Source organism: Myotis daubentonii, chromosome 20 (genome assembly GCF_963259705.1).
Source record: "Myotis daubentonii chromosome 20, mMyoDau2.1, whole genome shotgun sequence".
NCBI classification, from domain to species: Eukaryota; Metazoa; Chordata; class Mammalia; order Chiroptera; family Vespertilionidae; genus Myotis; species Myotis daubentonii.
This window is the reverse complement of record NC_081859.1, coordinates 7835633-7851561: the sequence shown is the minus strand read 5'-3', so window position 1 is coordinate 7851561 and position 15929 is coordinate 7835633. Positions and strand designations below refer to the sequence as shown.

Sequence of the window (15929 nt, the reverse complement as noted above, 5' to 3'; positions counted from 1 at the left end):
TTCTGACAAAGGGTTATCACTACACCTTTAATTACCTTCTCAAAATCTTCCTTTTCTTTTTCAGGATTTGTGTCATCGAATCTCATGATCAGTTTCCCTTTAAAGTTAACCTGGTAGTGCTGGTTGAGAAGAGCAGCTTTGGCATGCCCAATGTGTAAGTAACTAAAACAAAAACATTTCACAGAGACACTCATTAACACGTCTTGACTGAAGAGTTACACTTAACCTTTCTGAGGAGATGAGAACTAAACAAAACTGCTTCTAGTTGGAAAGTACTGGGATAGAAAATCTGACCCTGGCAGGAAGAAAGACAGACTACCACACTTATCTTAAGAAATAATCTCATATGTAAAATCTCACCAAGTTATTTACAAAAGGACTTTCACTAAGGGTCTCATCCAGGACTAAGGTCTCACTCTGTACACCACAGTCTATGCAAACACTACTGCTCCTAAGGGCAGCTGACAATTATAAGATATAAAATGAATCAGAGGCAATGTTGATAATGGTACACACCTCAACACCCTCTTCTATCAATGAAGTGGGTGAAAAGAAATGCCTACACTGTTGCTGTTAAAAACATAATTTATCTGCCAGCAAACAGGGCATGAAGCATGAAGTTTAATCGGCTCTCACTACTTTTTACTAGTTTCAATTGATAAAGATAGCTGCAGTCACACTGTTCTACGGTCACCTCATGTCATACACACCTCTGATCTTAGTTAATATCAACAAGGAAGAAAAAAATACAGTACCCTGTATGTCCCTATATCATTTTTAAAATCAACCCTTTTTAGAAATTCATATAACATTCTAGATCATTGATTCCATTTTAAGAGTTTATATGCACAGGTTAATGGTAGACAAGTACAATGCAATGCATTTAGGGTTATTCAAAACTTTCTGCATAAAATAAAGGGCTGTAAGCGGGCCCAGATGATATTCTAGAACAGAAAAAGAACATTAGGAAAAAACTGATAAAATTAAAAAAAGATATGGAGTTTAGATGATAATAATATATCAATACTGGCTCATTAGTAGTGGCAAAGGTACCATAGTGATGTAAGATATTAACATTAGGCAAAAACTAGGTGCAGAGTGTATGGGAACTTTTTACTTTTTTAGCAACATTCCTGTAAATTTAGAACTATTCTAAAATAAAAAGTTCATTAAAAATAACATAGAGAACTGCATTTCAAGAAACAAACAGAAATACTGAAAGCATTAAACCCATAACATGTTACCCCCCGTTATTAAGGAAAAAAAGATTAATAATCACTGACTGCCTGCTATCTGGCAGTTAATATGTTAGGCATTACACACAGGGATTAATTTAGGAGAAGTGATAAAATCAAACCATTATCTTAAACTTGAAGGTATTTCTGACTCTGAAATAATGTGTGCAGTTCTAATAATTCAAACCTCAAGAAAGCTAACAGGACTGTAAAACATTCATTCCCAAGAGACAACCTGTATTAGCTCAGCTGGAGAAAATACGACTCATGCTGTTAGCACCGATGCTGGACTGGGCTCCTGCCACACGTGACAGACACAGGCATATAATTTTAAGTCATACGGACTCTAGAGCCAGACAGTGTAGGTTTGAGCAGGCAAGTTACGAACCGTCGTATGAATCAGCTTCGGAAAGCATTTGTAAAATGGAGATACTAGCAGTGCCTTTCTCACAGGCTCATCAGGATTAAATAAGTTACTGTATGTAAGGTGCTCGGTAACATTTGCACAAAATAGTTATATATCATGTTAGCTAATAAGAATAAGAATAAAGGGTGAGTCAAGCCTCTGGCCTTTCATGCAAGACCAAAAGTGATTAAAAAATAATTAGCCCTGCCCTCACCGGTTTGGCTCAGCGGATAGAGCGTCCACCTGCGGACTCAAGGGTCCCAGGTTCGATTCCGGTCAAGGGCATGTACCTCGGTTGTGGGCACATCCCCAGTAGGGGGTGTGCAGGAGGCAGCTGATCAATGTTTCTCTCTCATCCCATGTTTCTGACTCTCTAACCCTCTCCATTCCTCTCTGTAAAAAAAAATCAATAAAATATATTTTTTAAAAATAATAATTATTATTCTTCAGCAATATAAGAAAATATGATAAAAAATATGGAAAACCTAAACATTGAATTATATTCCCAAATCCAAAAACTGTATTCAGATAAGACCATGCTCTGACATTGACATACTTTATAACAAATGAGGAATTCGTTACTCCAAGTGATAGAAAATATAAAGATTCAAAAAGGACAACTGTTCAAATGGCATCGCTATCAACAACTACTCCTAAGAAAGTGGGTTTTATCAAATCACTGAAGTCACTACCCAACAGGACAGCCATGACCTCTCACCCCAGGGACACAGGAGCAGAAGACGGGGCAGACTCCGTGGGAATTAAACCATTCAAGACAGGTATTATTGGTGACCGATTCCACCCAGTCGACCAATCAATCACTTAATGATTTAGTCTGTGAATTTTCCAGAATGATTATTTCTCTTTCATCTCTTCTACCCATTCATTATTTCACCATCTAAATCAGCAAACTTAGAAAACAGACAGAAAACCGGGAATGCTAAAACTGGCTTTGCTGTTAATGGCGCTTATGAAATAGTTTGTGAAGAACTATCAAGAATGGATGGCTGGCCCTAACTGGTTTGGCTCAGTGGATAGAGCGTCAGCCTGTGGACTCAAGGGTCCCAGGTTTGATTCCGGTCAAGGGCATATACCTTGGTTGCGGGCACATCCCCAGTGGGGAGTGTGCAGGAGGCAGCTGATCGATGTTTCTCTCTCATCCATGTTTCTAACTCTCTATCCCTCTCCCTTCCTCTCTGTCAAAAATCAATAAAATATATTAAAAAAAAAAAAAGAATGGATGTCTAAAAAGCTGTGTATCTGCCACTTTCTATTGTCTACACATTCCATTCGTCACACAATACAAAACCTGAAATTAAATAAAATTCTTTGGGGGAGCCTGACCGGTTTGGCTCAGTGGATAGAGCGTCGGCCTGAGGACTGAAGGGTCCCGGGTTCGATTCCGGTCAAGGGCATTTGCCTTGGTTGCGGGCACATCCCCAGTGGGGAGTGTGCAGGAGGCGGCTGATCGATGTTTCTCTCTCATCGATGTTTGTAACTGTCTATCTCTCTCCCTTTCTCTCTGTAAAAAAAAAAATCAATAAAGTATATTTGAAAAAAAAAAATTCTTTGGGGGGCTCTGTTATAAAGCCTGTCTCCTGTGCTCCAGGAGGCTGACAGGTGTGCGAAAGCCAAGACTCCCCCAGTCTTGGGGATGCTGGGCACGGCCTGAAGCAGCCCCAGGCTACTGACCTGCAGCCACAAGTCTTTTTCCTAATGAGCTAGCAACCTCTTAACTATTGTCTGTGGGCACCGAGAGTGAAAAGGGTGGGGAAACCCGTTAATAATTTTTAGGACCCGCCCCTTCCTTTACTTGAGGAAAAAGTAGCTGAAAATAATTCTACCATCACTTCTACTACTAATGACACAAATCTAAGCCCTTATTAAATGAAAACCTAAAAATCTCAAAATGTAAGTAAAACTGAAGCCTTTCTACTTAATGGAGATTTTTCTATCATAATTATAATTCTGCCTGGGGTAAAGCACAAACACTGTTTCTCTCCTGGAATTAATAAACTAAAACTATAAATTTAATACATTAACTGTCAATAATTTAAAAACGATTAAAATTTTAACTCCCACAATTAAAATCTTATTTTCTTCCATATTAACCTATTAATATTAAAAATATTTTAGAACTAGCTAAAGATTTTCCACTATTATAATTTTAAGTTTTATTTTCTTACCCACTAGCCTCTGGAGGAAATCTGACAGTAACCTTTCCCATCTCAGCACCTGGGAGCTCAACAAACTTCCCAACATCTGGCTTTTTCTGAGGTGCCTGAAAACAAACAACAACAAAATAGTCTTTGGTTAAATGTTTAGGAATATATTAATTCAACAAATACCCCCCAGAAATGACATAAAGGCTCTGCAGAAGCCCAGCACTCGATGGTCAGTGGTTCAAAAACCAGAGATCGAGATCTGGGAGGAAGAAAAGATGGTACACCTAAAAGTAACTTGGAGTTTGAAATTCCTGAGGGACACACACTAGATCAGGGGTCTTCAAACTACGGCCCCGCGGGCCACATGCAAATACAAATATTGTATTTGTTCCCGTTTTGTTTTTTTACTTCAAAATAAGATATGTGCAGTGTGCATGTGAATTTGTTCATAGTTTTTTTTTAAACTATAGTCTGGCCCTCCAACGGTCTGAGGGACAGTGAACTGGCCCCCTGTTTAAAAAGTTTGAGGACCCCTGCACTAGATGATCATCGTTTAGGCCTAGAATTATGTAGATGATGGCTGTATGTAGTTAACCGGCTGCAGAGGCCAGCCAAGACTTACAATGGCAGGTTCGTCCCAGACCTTTTTTATTCAGGAAAAGAAAATGAACTATGACTAGGGAGAACTTTCTTTTCAGATGTGGGGTCTCTGACAGACAAAGACGTCAGCATTATACAGTTTAAACAGGCTTACCCCTTTAGCTTTGGTGGCTGAAACATTCCACTTGGTACCCACTGACTGGAAGGCCTGCTGGGCTTCAAGAAAGCCAAACCAGCGCTTTACATGAACCGGAGCTCTGTTCTGCTGCAGCTGCTCCTGCCAGGCCACATTTCCTGTGAGCAAACATAATTTTAACATCACTCAGTAAGCCTGCAACTTCAAAAGCAAAGCTCTAGTCGGCATTAATTTAAGGAAAGAAAATGGGCCGAAACCGGTTTGGCTCAGTGGATAGAGCGTCGGCCTGAGGACTGAAGGGTCCCAGGTTCGATTCCGGTCAAGAGCATGTACCTGGGTTGCGGGCACATCTTCAGTGGGAGATGTGCAGGAGGCAGCTGATCAATGTTTCTCTCTCATCTATGTTTCTAACTCTCTATCTCTCTCCCTTTCTCTCTGTAAAAAATCAATAAAATATATTAAAAAACAAAAAAAAAGGAAAGAAAATGGCTCAGAGCTGTGCTTCTATAATGAATGAAATCAGGGTATACAAAGAAATGTTTTCCAAAACTTAAATACACTTTACAGAATTCACAGAAGTTAATTAAAAATACTTTTTCAGGCCCTGAGCAGTTGGCTTGGTGGTTAGAGCATCAGTCCATGGAATGAAGCGTCAGGGGTTCGATGCCGGTCAAGGTCACATACTGTCCTTGCGCATGCAGGAGGCAATCTGTCCGTCTGTCTCTCTCGCCCTTCCCCTCCCACCTTTCCTAACAGAAAAATGTTTTCAATTCAATTCACTGAAATAAATAGTAAACCGTGCCCTCACCACTGCCTCATGCCCACTGAAAGGCCATTGCTACATTTCATAATTAAGGAAAAGCTTTAAGGAAGTCAACTAGAGATCAAAAAAAAAAAAAATTAAGATCAAAAAGCAGCTCATTCCTTCAGATATATTAAAAACAGGTATTGAAGGAAATTTGTTTAACTTTAACATCACAAAGTTATATCCTTAAGGTATATTTCTTTCATAAACATTAAGTAAAAAATCAATATAGACAAAAATGTCATGACAAACCTACAGAAGAAAAGGTCTAACTAGAAAAGGCCTTCAGTTAAATTGTTAGACAATTTAATTTGAAGAGTTTAAGCCACAAAAATGTATAGAAAATATTTTTAAAACCCCACATAACCCAAATTTAAAGAATAAATACTATGGCATATTTCCTTCAGACATGTTTTTACAGAAAGTAAATTAACAAAATTCAGGTCCCCTTTGCACCGCTCTTCAATCCTACATCCTTATCCGTTGCAACTAGTCACAGAAGACAGAAGGCGTGACCTCGGAGAGGGACAGCTCCAGCTCACCCCTCACTCACACGCCTACTGAGCGATTAGACAGCAGTGCCCGGAGTGAAGTAATGGCTGAGACAGGAGAGGCCTAGCGTCAATGGGATGAGGCATCCTTAGCAGGAACAAGGCCAACTCCAAAGGCAAGAGGGGATCGGAGGCAGTGAGAGAGGTGACCCCGGGGCACCAATATGGAAGCCTGTAACTGGACAGGGATAAAACAGCTGGGCTGGTCATTTCTTTGTAAGTCCTAAGTATCTGCCGACGGACAGATAAATGGATGTTTATTCAAATACAGGGAAGCACGTGTACTTCTTATCCAGCAAAACGTTAAATCATTAAAACACAACATTCTTCAAGGCGAAATATTGATACCTTTCAGGGTGGCCCAAACACACAAGTCAGCTAAGCTCAACGAGTTTCCAACCAAGTATGTCCTCAGAGACAGGCAATGGTTGAGCTCATTGATGGCAGAAGGGAACAAATTACATGAAGACAATTTTGTGGCACTAAACTCCAACCAGTGATCAATCTGTGAACATAAAAGAAATGCATCCTCGAATTTAGATTTTAATAAAAACAAGCAAACAAACAAACAACCTCAGTCAGAACCATGCCTTTCTTTTAAGTGATAGAATTTACCATTATGTGGATTTAATTCTAATTGCCTGGGATCTAAACTGGCGTTTACAAACACATTTTGTGGTTATTTTTCTGTGCTATTTTTTCTGCAGGACATTAAGGGGCACTTTCAGGGAAGAAAAAGAAAAAGATAGGAGAACTGGCAGCTGGAAAGAATAACCAACTGATTGAACCCAATAGGTGGTAGCCAGATGAAACAGACTCATCCACTTGCAGGGTTAAAAGTAAACACTTGGCAACTATTCTTTGTATTCTGGATTTTATAAGCATTAGAAAAGTTAGAGCTGAATACAAACAGGAAAAAAAAAGGCATTACTGTAATTAATGAGGTATATACTTAGAAAGGAGAATGGGGTCCAACCTACGTGTGTGACCCTGGGGAAACTTAACTTCAACTTTTCTAGGCCTGTTCCTCATCTGTAAAGTAAGGGGATTGCATAATATGATTAATATGGCCACATCCAGATACAGAATTCTAGGAATCTAGGAAGAGGAAGAAAGCACTCAATGACCCAACTTTGGGATTAAAAGTTCCAAGCTAGGAGCTAAGAGGTTTTTTTTCTTCTGAAAATAAAAATGGGCTCAGAATTCCTTAACTTGGCCTACGACTGACACTGTCAATATCCTTAAACAGAGTAACAGTACACAAGCCAACAAGAAAATGAAGTTCTCAAAAGATCAGAAGGATAAATCAAACTCATCACACCCAGATGCTCATTCTGTACCTCGGTGTGTTCCATCAGGTTAGAGCCGTACAGCCTGGCGGTCATGGCCGCTCTAGCCAAGTAGCGAAGGATGGAGTTTATGTCCGTGAAGACCACATTTCTAGAACAGAAGCATGAGGTAAAATATTACTGGCTCTAGCAAATTAGTGAGACTCGTGAGACTTATGAAGAAATATAAAGGTAGAAATCTCCTATGTACCATGTGTTTTCTACTACAGCCAAAAAAAAATGTGATTTGTCCTTTACTGTTTCTATCAAATTCCAATTTGTTCTGCAAAGTTCAGCTAAATCTAACAACTGGCCCCAGAGTAGACTATCTATATGATGCATCCTCCTCCTAGTAGTTTCTATATGTCTATTCAGTGGTGCAAATATGAAAATATAATTGGGATATTGAGAATAACTGGTTTAAAATAAATCAAAGCACCAAAGCCAAGGATATATTCTCAGAGAGAAGCTAGTTTTATCAACTTCCAGGTAAAGATAGAGGATCAAACCCCATCAAAATTGTTTTTTAAGAAGTATTTTAAAAGACCCAAAATCATAAAGAAAATAAGATGAGAAGAGATAATAAAATAATTCTTACTAAATTTATTTATTACCACTGACTTTAAATTCTTACAATCTCCCACCTGAGTAAATTATAATTGAATTTAAAATCCTTATATATACTTTCAACAATGATTTTTAAAAAAATAAAATCAATATACATATATATATCTTTCTGTATATTTTTACTTTCTTTCAAACAGATTACAAATATAAGTCTCTAAACAGAGTTCTTTTAGAATGAAGAAAAGCATTCTTCTTTCTAGGGACTATCTACCCATTAGCAAGTAAAACAAGCCTACAACATTTAATCCTGAACGTTTTTGAAATGCTGCTGAGTGCTGAAAACAAAGCTATAAAAGCACTTACTCAGACACACGAAGAACATTCTCTTTCCCTTCTTCCACAAAAATGCTGACGTTGTCTTTCACATGTTCTACCGCCAGCAAAGCACCTAAGAAGAACAAGATGAAAAGATTTCTCCTCATAAATCTGTAGTGTTTAAAACCTGAATCATAAAGCAATTAAGGATGACTTACCACACCAATATTAAGTCTCGCAAAGGGTAAGCTTTTCCCCCAGGAGTCTATGAACAGAAAGTACTAGTCTTCTGGTTTTGGAGGGGGGAAAATCAGAAACCATTCCCTGGCACAGTCCAACTGCCTTCGAAGATGCTCAACTTCCAGTTAGGGACCCTGCAACTAATCTTTCCCTCCTTCAGGAGGCAAGAAAAAATTGGAATAGTGCTTTATAGAAAAGCTATTGTTAACAGTATTTGAGTGATTACTATGCGGTAGGCACTGTGCTAAATGTTTTATAGACTTTAAAATGTTTAATCTTTGCAGCAACCTTAAGAGATAGACACCTTTATCTCCATTTTACAGGAGAGCAAACTGAGGCTTGCAGGAGTTCTAGCCCAAAGTCCTTGACTAAATAGTGGGCTGTTGTATTTGAATGCAGGTCTAAGGCAGTCCAGAATCCAAAATCTAAAACACGGTGTCCTCTGCCTCTCCACACATATGAAAGTTTACTAAATTGGTTCATTCATCCTTTGCCCCTTTGTTCTGGCAACCAACCCCATGTGGAAGACAGCATTCCTCCTTCCTCACGGAAACTGTGGGGGAAGCCAAACAAGGGACTTGCCATGCTCCCACCACGAGCGAGTGGTGGCCAGGACTGGACTGGGGTCCCCAGGAACCAAGGTCTTTGTCCTCACCCGTGAGGCCACACGGCCCAGTGCTTTTCAGCTCGGGGATCAAACCCCTTTCTTTCGGAGCGCACTGATTTGTGTGAGGTTAGCCCATCATTACTGGAACCAATAGGCTAAAACAATAGCATCTTTAAAAGGAATGTTTAAAATAGCTTCTCAATTGTGGTTTTTGTTACAGTTACACTCAGACCACCACCAAAGGAGAAAATGTAAGGCGTCCTTCGTTAGCCCTTTGTGGCCAACTGCATCCAAAGATCTGGCCCGGCCGGTGTGACCCAATGGTGGAGGAACCAGGAGGTCCCGGTTAGATTCGGGGTCAGGGCATATGCCAGGGTTTCGGGCTCGATCCCCAGTGGGAGATATGCAGGAGGCAGCTGATCAATGACTCTCTCTCATCGTTGATGTTTCTACCCCCCCCCCTTCCTCTCTGAAATCAATAAAAATATATGTATATACTAGAGCCTGATGCACAAAATTCGTGCAAGAGTAGGCCTGCCTTCCCACAGCACCCAGGACCCGGGCTTTCCTCTGACCGGCACCTGGGACCCAGGCTTCATCCGGAAGGTTGTCCAGAAGGACGTCCAGTCTAATTAGCATATTACCCTTTTATTATTATAAGGTTTTTAAAAAGATCTGGGCTTCTCAAACATTAGCAAAGTGCCCATGTGTCTATACCAGTGTTCGGCAAACTCATTAGTCAACAGAGCCAAATATCAACAGTACGACGATTGAAATTTCTTTTGAGAGCGAAGTTTTTTAAACTTAAACTATATAGGTAGGTACACTGTTATTAACTTAATTAGAGTACTCCTAAGGCTTAGGAAGAGCCACACTCAAGGGGCCAAAGAGCCCCATGTGGCTCGGGAGCCGCAGTTTGCCGACCACGGGTCTATACTATCTATAGGCATTAACAAATACGAGGTCAGCCCTAGCTGGTTTGGCTCAGTGGACAGGATGTGGGCCTGCGGACTTCAGGGTCCCGGGTTCGATTCCGGGTCAAGGGCATATGTCCGGTTTCTGGCTCGATCCCCAATAGGGGGTGTGCAGGAGGCAGCTGATCACTGATGCTTCCATCTCTCCCTCCCTCTCCCTTCCTCTCTGAAGTCAAGTTTTATATATATATATATATATATATATATATATATATATATATATATATATACACACACACATACATACACACACACACACAAATACGAGGTCAATAAGCTAAATTATTTCGTGCAACTTTCCCAAAGTGATGATAAAAAAAAAAAGCAGAAATTCTAAGCTCGCTCGCCACAATAACCTCGGCCACGCTGACAATTGCAGTTCCACCCTGACAATTGCAGTTCCACCCTGAGCCTAAGGCGCATCGGGAAGATGACAGCTCCTGGCATTCCCTCCACCCGCAGGGCGCCGAGCCAAGCAGCCCGCCAGCCCACGCCGTGCGCTGGGGTGCTGCGGCCATGACCCCGGCGCCTCCAATGAGAAATACAGGCAGCCTCCGTGGAAACTGTAAATGCCGCTGTGACCGTCTGCCTCGGCCCCTTTGAACCCAACGCAGAGGCAAGAAAAGCCAAAGCCGGTGGACTGAGGCGCTTTTCTGGAGGAAGCGAGGAAAGGAGAGACGACAGAGACTCACGGGGGGAAAGTCTAAGAAAAGGGGGGGGGGGGATAATGGGGTTTGAAGTTCTGAAATGTTATCCCTACGAGCAGCTCTCGGTTCTCCAGGGAAACCACTTCCAAGAGGGAGGGGAGGGGAGGCGGCCGGAAGCGGTCCCTCCGGCCGAGGGCAGGTCCCGGGCTGAGCCCCGCGTCGTCCCGCCGACCGGCTCGCCCCGCGCCTCCCTCCCTCCGCGCCCCAGAAAACTGGCGTCAGGAGCAGATGCACCCGCCGGGGGACAGAGGAGGGGCGCGGAGCCGACTTCGAGTTCAGGGGTGTTTGTTGGGGGGGGCGAGGGGGGAGGCCGGGCCTCCGGGACCGGGATCCCCACGGCGCAGCCAGGCGCGGCGACCTTCCCGCCCCGCACCCTCTCCGGCTGATGCAACCTGCCCCGGCCCGGGCCGCGGGCCTTACCCAGAGGAGGGTCCCCCGAATTCACGGTCAGACACAGCGTCGCCATCGCCGTGGGTCTGCGGGTGCACCTGTTCCTGCGCCGGCCTGGCTGCCGAGTCCACCCGGGACGGACGCGCCGAAAGGGAGAAGCCGCAAGGTATGCGCCGCACGCCTGACGCAGCCGCAGCTCTCGCCCCGCCCCTGCGCCGTGGCCGCCGGGGCTTGGCGCCCGCTGCTGACGTCATCGCCGCGCGCCCTCTGCGTCCAGCAACCCCTTCCCCCGCCCCGCCCCCCGCATCTAGGGACCCCACGGCCTACGTGGCCTTTCTGGTTGCCATGGGAAAGACGCTGCAGCCACGGCGTTTACGACACCTCGTAAAGCACGGAAAGCAGGTGGCGAGGCCAAGTTCACCTGAAGTACAACGCGAAATAAACAAATGGTGTTGTTTGTTGTCCTGAGTGTCAGGAACAAAAAAATAGAATATTGAGGACTAGCTGTGGTTACGGGAAATATTAATCATGCTCTGTTGCCATGATTGCCTTGTGCTGGTTAAAGGGCATTCTATGCCGGGCTGGTGTGGCGGGGCGGTTGAGCGTTGACCTGTGAACCAGGAGATCATGGTTCGATTCCCGGTCAGGGTACATGCCTGGCTTGTGGGCTCAGTCCCCAGTATGGGGCGTGCAGGAGGCAGCCGATCAATGATTCTCTCCCATCATTGATGTTTCTGTCTCTCTCCCTCTCCCTTCCTTTCTGAAATCAATAAAAATATATATTTTTTAAAAAGGGCATTCTAATCTGGCTGGGGGTTGTCCGCTCCTGGGACCAGGGAGTCACCTTGAACCTAGGAGTCACCCTTGGACCTGGGAGTCAACCTTGGAATATGGTCCATTCTCATTCAAGAACCGCCTATTATCATGGAAAGATGAACAACCTTGTTGCCCAAACAATGGAGTCCCACACCAGCCTGCATTGCCTACCTCTCCAAGCCTGTAATCCCTACTCCCCCATGTAATTTTTTTAAAAAAAATATATTTCTTTATTGACTTCACAGAGGAAAGGGGAATGAGAGAGAGAGAGAAACATCAATGAGAGAATCATTGATCGGTTGCCTCCTGCATGCCCCCTACTGGGGATCAAACCCGCAACCCGGGAACATGCCCTTGGCTGGAGTCAAACCCAGGACCCTTCAGTCCACAGGCCATGCTCTATCCACTGAGCCAAACCAGCTAGGGCCCCATGTAATCTTGAGAAGTCTAAAAGGCTGATTCCAATGTAACCCTGATATTTTTTTTGGCGGGGGGGGGGGGGGGGACTAGCAATCTGAATCCGTGCCAGCAAGCCCAGGTTAATATTCTTGATAACCTATAATTAAGTCATTGCCCCTTTCTCCACAAACTGGTCTTGCAAGACCTATTACCTAAATGCTCACCTTTCACAGAGACCGTAAACCATGACACAGCCCCAGAGGGGGGTTATCAGGGCCTGGCACCAGGCCAGGCCCTTAGGTATGGTCTCAAGACCCCCAACACCTGGGGCTTTTTGCAAAGCCCGTGAAAGGTCCAGAAGTCCCATTCCATATTTGGGGGTCAAAGACACCAAAAGGGGATAAAAAAGGGGTTTCCACCATATTGGTTGGCTCAGAATTTGAGAGGCAACCTCCTCTGAGTCTGCCAGTGTAATAAATCTATGTAACTCCATTTCTCTAAGCGTTGCTTGGTTTTTCTCCGGTCTTCTATAACAATCCTTGTCCTATCCTATACATGCAGCTGGCTTACAGGGGACTGCAGGGCAGATTTCTGTGGATGACCTGCTGCTTTCCCATGCTGCTGGCGTTATTGGAATAAATGCTCAGATATGATTCAACCCTGTCTCTGCTGAATTGGCTCAAGTAGCGACAGGCAGCCTGGACCCACTGTGTGTATGTAAACACAGAACAAGTCCTGGGCGCACACACCAAGCCCACAGCTGTAGTGACACTGTGGATGCAGGAACTTATGTTTCCTCCATTTTTTGTTCAAAAGGAGAATGTATTTTAATAGTTCTTTTCGTACTTGAAAGTACTAGTTATAAAGAAAGGATTTACTGGACTGGGTGAAAAAAAGTGAAAGCGTAAAGAAGTACAGAATGATAGCTACAAAATAGTCATGGGGATTAAACAGAATAAGGAATATAGTCAATAATATGGTAATAATTATGTATGGTGCCAGTTCGATACTGGAAATATCAGGGGGATTGTCTAACTACTTTGCTGTATATCTGAAACTAACACAAAATAATAAATGTAATCTGTAATTGAAAAATGAAAAAAAAAATTTAAAGATAGGACTTATTGATAAAAGGCATTACTACTAAAAGCCCCTGTCCCAATTTGTCTTGGCGTTGTTTGCCTGAACTGCCTTAGCCTTTCAGAGGGTCATCTGTTTCCAGCTCTTAAGTCCTCAGTTACTAGTGTGTGTGTGTATGTGTGTGTGTGTGTGTGTGTGTGTGTGTGTGTGTGTGTGTGTGTGTGACCACACACACTTCAGGGGCTGGTCATCAAGCTCAAGGGGCTGAGGATTGATTGCAAAAATCATCTCAACCTCATCACCACCCCCACTTTCTCTTAACCTCCTAAAGACACCCCTGTTTTATACTATAGTCCTGCTTAACTATGGGACTTAATGCAGCTATAGAGGAGTTATTTCTTTCTGTCCCAACCCACCATCAAAGGTGGCTGCCTCATTATAGCCAGCCTCTAGAGTAGATAAAGTGCCTGCATCAGAACAAAACTCGCCCCCCTCCCCCTTACCTTCCTATCAGAATCTCTAGGGATGGGATCCATAATCTAATTTTATGAAGTTCTCTAGGTCATTCTGTGCACACGAAACTCCGTCTTTCTCCCTCCCTCGTGGCACTTGATTTTTCTTCTGCACACCCTGCTAATTCTCAAAGTTCTTGTTTGCTGAAAAACCTTATCTTAGACATCATACTGAGTGTCTTCTACCATATAATGCACTAGGGATACAGAGAATCGTGGAATCAATTATTCAACAAGTGAATAACCAAATAGTCTCTTTTAAAACACCTTCTAGAACAGTGGTTCTCAACCTTCCTAATGCCGCGACCCTTTAATACAGTTCCTCATGTGATGGTGACCCCCAACCATAACATTATTTTCATTGCTACTTCATCACTGTAATTTTGCTACTGTTATGAATCGTCATGTAAATATCTGATATGCAGGATGTATTTTCATTGTTACAAATTGAACATAATGAAAGCATAGTGATTAATCACAAAAACAATATGTAATTATAGATGAGTTTTCCAATGGTCTTAGGCGACCCCTGTGAAAGGGTCATTCGACCCCCAAAGGGGTCGCGACCCAAAGGTTGAGAACCGCTGTTCTAGAAGGTGCTGAGGAACGTTATGCTGCCCAAGACAAGACCCAATGTTTCTAAACACCTATTACTACACATCTAGGAATGCTTTTCCTTACCTCTGCCCACTGAACAGGCCGGGGGCCCCGCACCTGACACTCTCATATGTCAAAGGCTGTCCTGTCCCCCATGCTCTTGCTCCCTAGGTCAGATGTCTCCAGTCCATTCAACAATCCTTCAAATGATAGTTTTAATCTATTCCAGCTGCCCTTTTCCAGATACACTCCTGCTAGTCAATGTGCCTTTTAAAATGTGATACTCAGAGCTAAGCAAAATGTTCCGGGTGTGGCCTGATGAGGGCTGAGTGCTGGCAGAAGCACCCTCTTAATGTTGCCCATTACAGGGCCATTAATGCACCACAGTAGCTCTTTACAGCTACAGTAAAGTGTCGACTCACGTCAAGATTGTAAACAACAAATCCCCAGAGTTCCCCATTCTCCAGTTATCTAGTGTAAGACATTGCATGTATTCATTTACCCTTGTCTTGATCCGTACAGGATTTAATCGAACTAATTTTCTCATTTTAAATATCATTGCTAAATTTTAACTTTTGAGATCATTTCTTTCCATCTCTATCACTCAGTGCATCCAAGTCATCTATCATTGTTGATTTTTGAGAGAATGGAATCAAGGAAATGGATGTCATCAATAAAAAATGACTTGTAAAGAGCATGCCAAAAAAAAAAAAATTAGTTCCGAGCTGTGGTACATAAATAGAAACCTGCTTTCAGGAAAGCAAAATATAGCTGTAAGAGTCCTAGTGATAGTGATCTTGTTGGATGCTTTTATTAATTAGTTCCAAGAGTTCTAGTTAGGTTGGATTTTCTGGATAGATCATTGTTTTCCTTCTATCCAATACATTTTTAAAAATATATTTTTAGCCCTAGCTGGGTTGGCTCAGTGTTTGGTAAAGCATTGGTCTGTGGACTGAAGGGTCCTGGGTTTGATTCCAGCCAAGGGCATATGCCTGGTTGTGGGCTCGATCCCCAGTAGGGGGCATGCAGGAGGCAGCCAATCAATGATTCTCTCATCATTGATGTTTCTATCTCTCTCCCTCTCCCTTCCTCTCTGAATCAATTAAAATAATATTTAAATATATATATTTATTGATTTCAGAGAGGGAGAGCGAGAGATGGAAACATCAATGATGAGAGAGAATCATTGATCAGCTGCCTCCTGCATACCTCCTACTGGAGACCAATCCCAAAACCCGGGCATGGTTCATAGGTGCTCAACCACTGAGCCACACTGGTTGGGCTCTATCCCATATTTATATCTTTTTTAAAAATATATTTTATTGATTTTTTACAGAGAGGAGGTGAAAGAGATAGTTAGAAACATTGATGAGAGAGAAACACCCATCAGCCGCCTCCTGCACACCCCCCACTGGGGATGTGCCTGCAACCAAGGCACTTGCCCCTGACTGGAACCGAACCCGGGACCCCTCAGTCCACAGGCCAACGCTCCATCCGTT

At 43.0% G+C, this 15929-nt stretch overlaps 1 protein-coding gene across 2 annotated transcripts in view; it reads right to left on the bottom strand.

The window, feature by feature from the left end:
• Positions 1-11241, bottom strand: part of EPRS1 (glutamyl-prolyl-tRNA synthetase 1) — a 45045-nt gene extending 33804 nt beyond the window's left edge. Inside the window, exons 1-7 of one of the 2 annotated variants that reach the window (XM_059677425.1) lie at positions 11057-11241; positions 8157-8241; positions 7239-7338; positions 6247-6403; positions 4561-4700; positions 3828-3922; positions 36-162 (exon numbers count right to left, since the gene is read on the bottom strand). In XM_059677425.1, coding sequence (XP_059533408.1) covers positions 36-162; positions 3828-3922; positions 4561-4700; positions 6247-6403; positions 7239-7338; positions 8157-8241; positions 11057-11102 — 750 coding nt within the window. In that variant the 5' untranslated portion in view covers positions 11103-11241. Of the gene's footprint in view, positions 1-35; positions 163-3827; positions 3923-4560; positions 4701-6246; positions 6404-7238; positions 7339-8156; positions 8242-11056 lie in introns of those variants that run through there. The other variant, XM_059677426.1, reaches the window with a different exon arrangement.
• Between the last annotated feature and the right edge of the window lie 4688 nt (positions 11242-15929).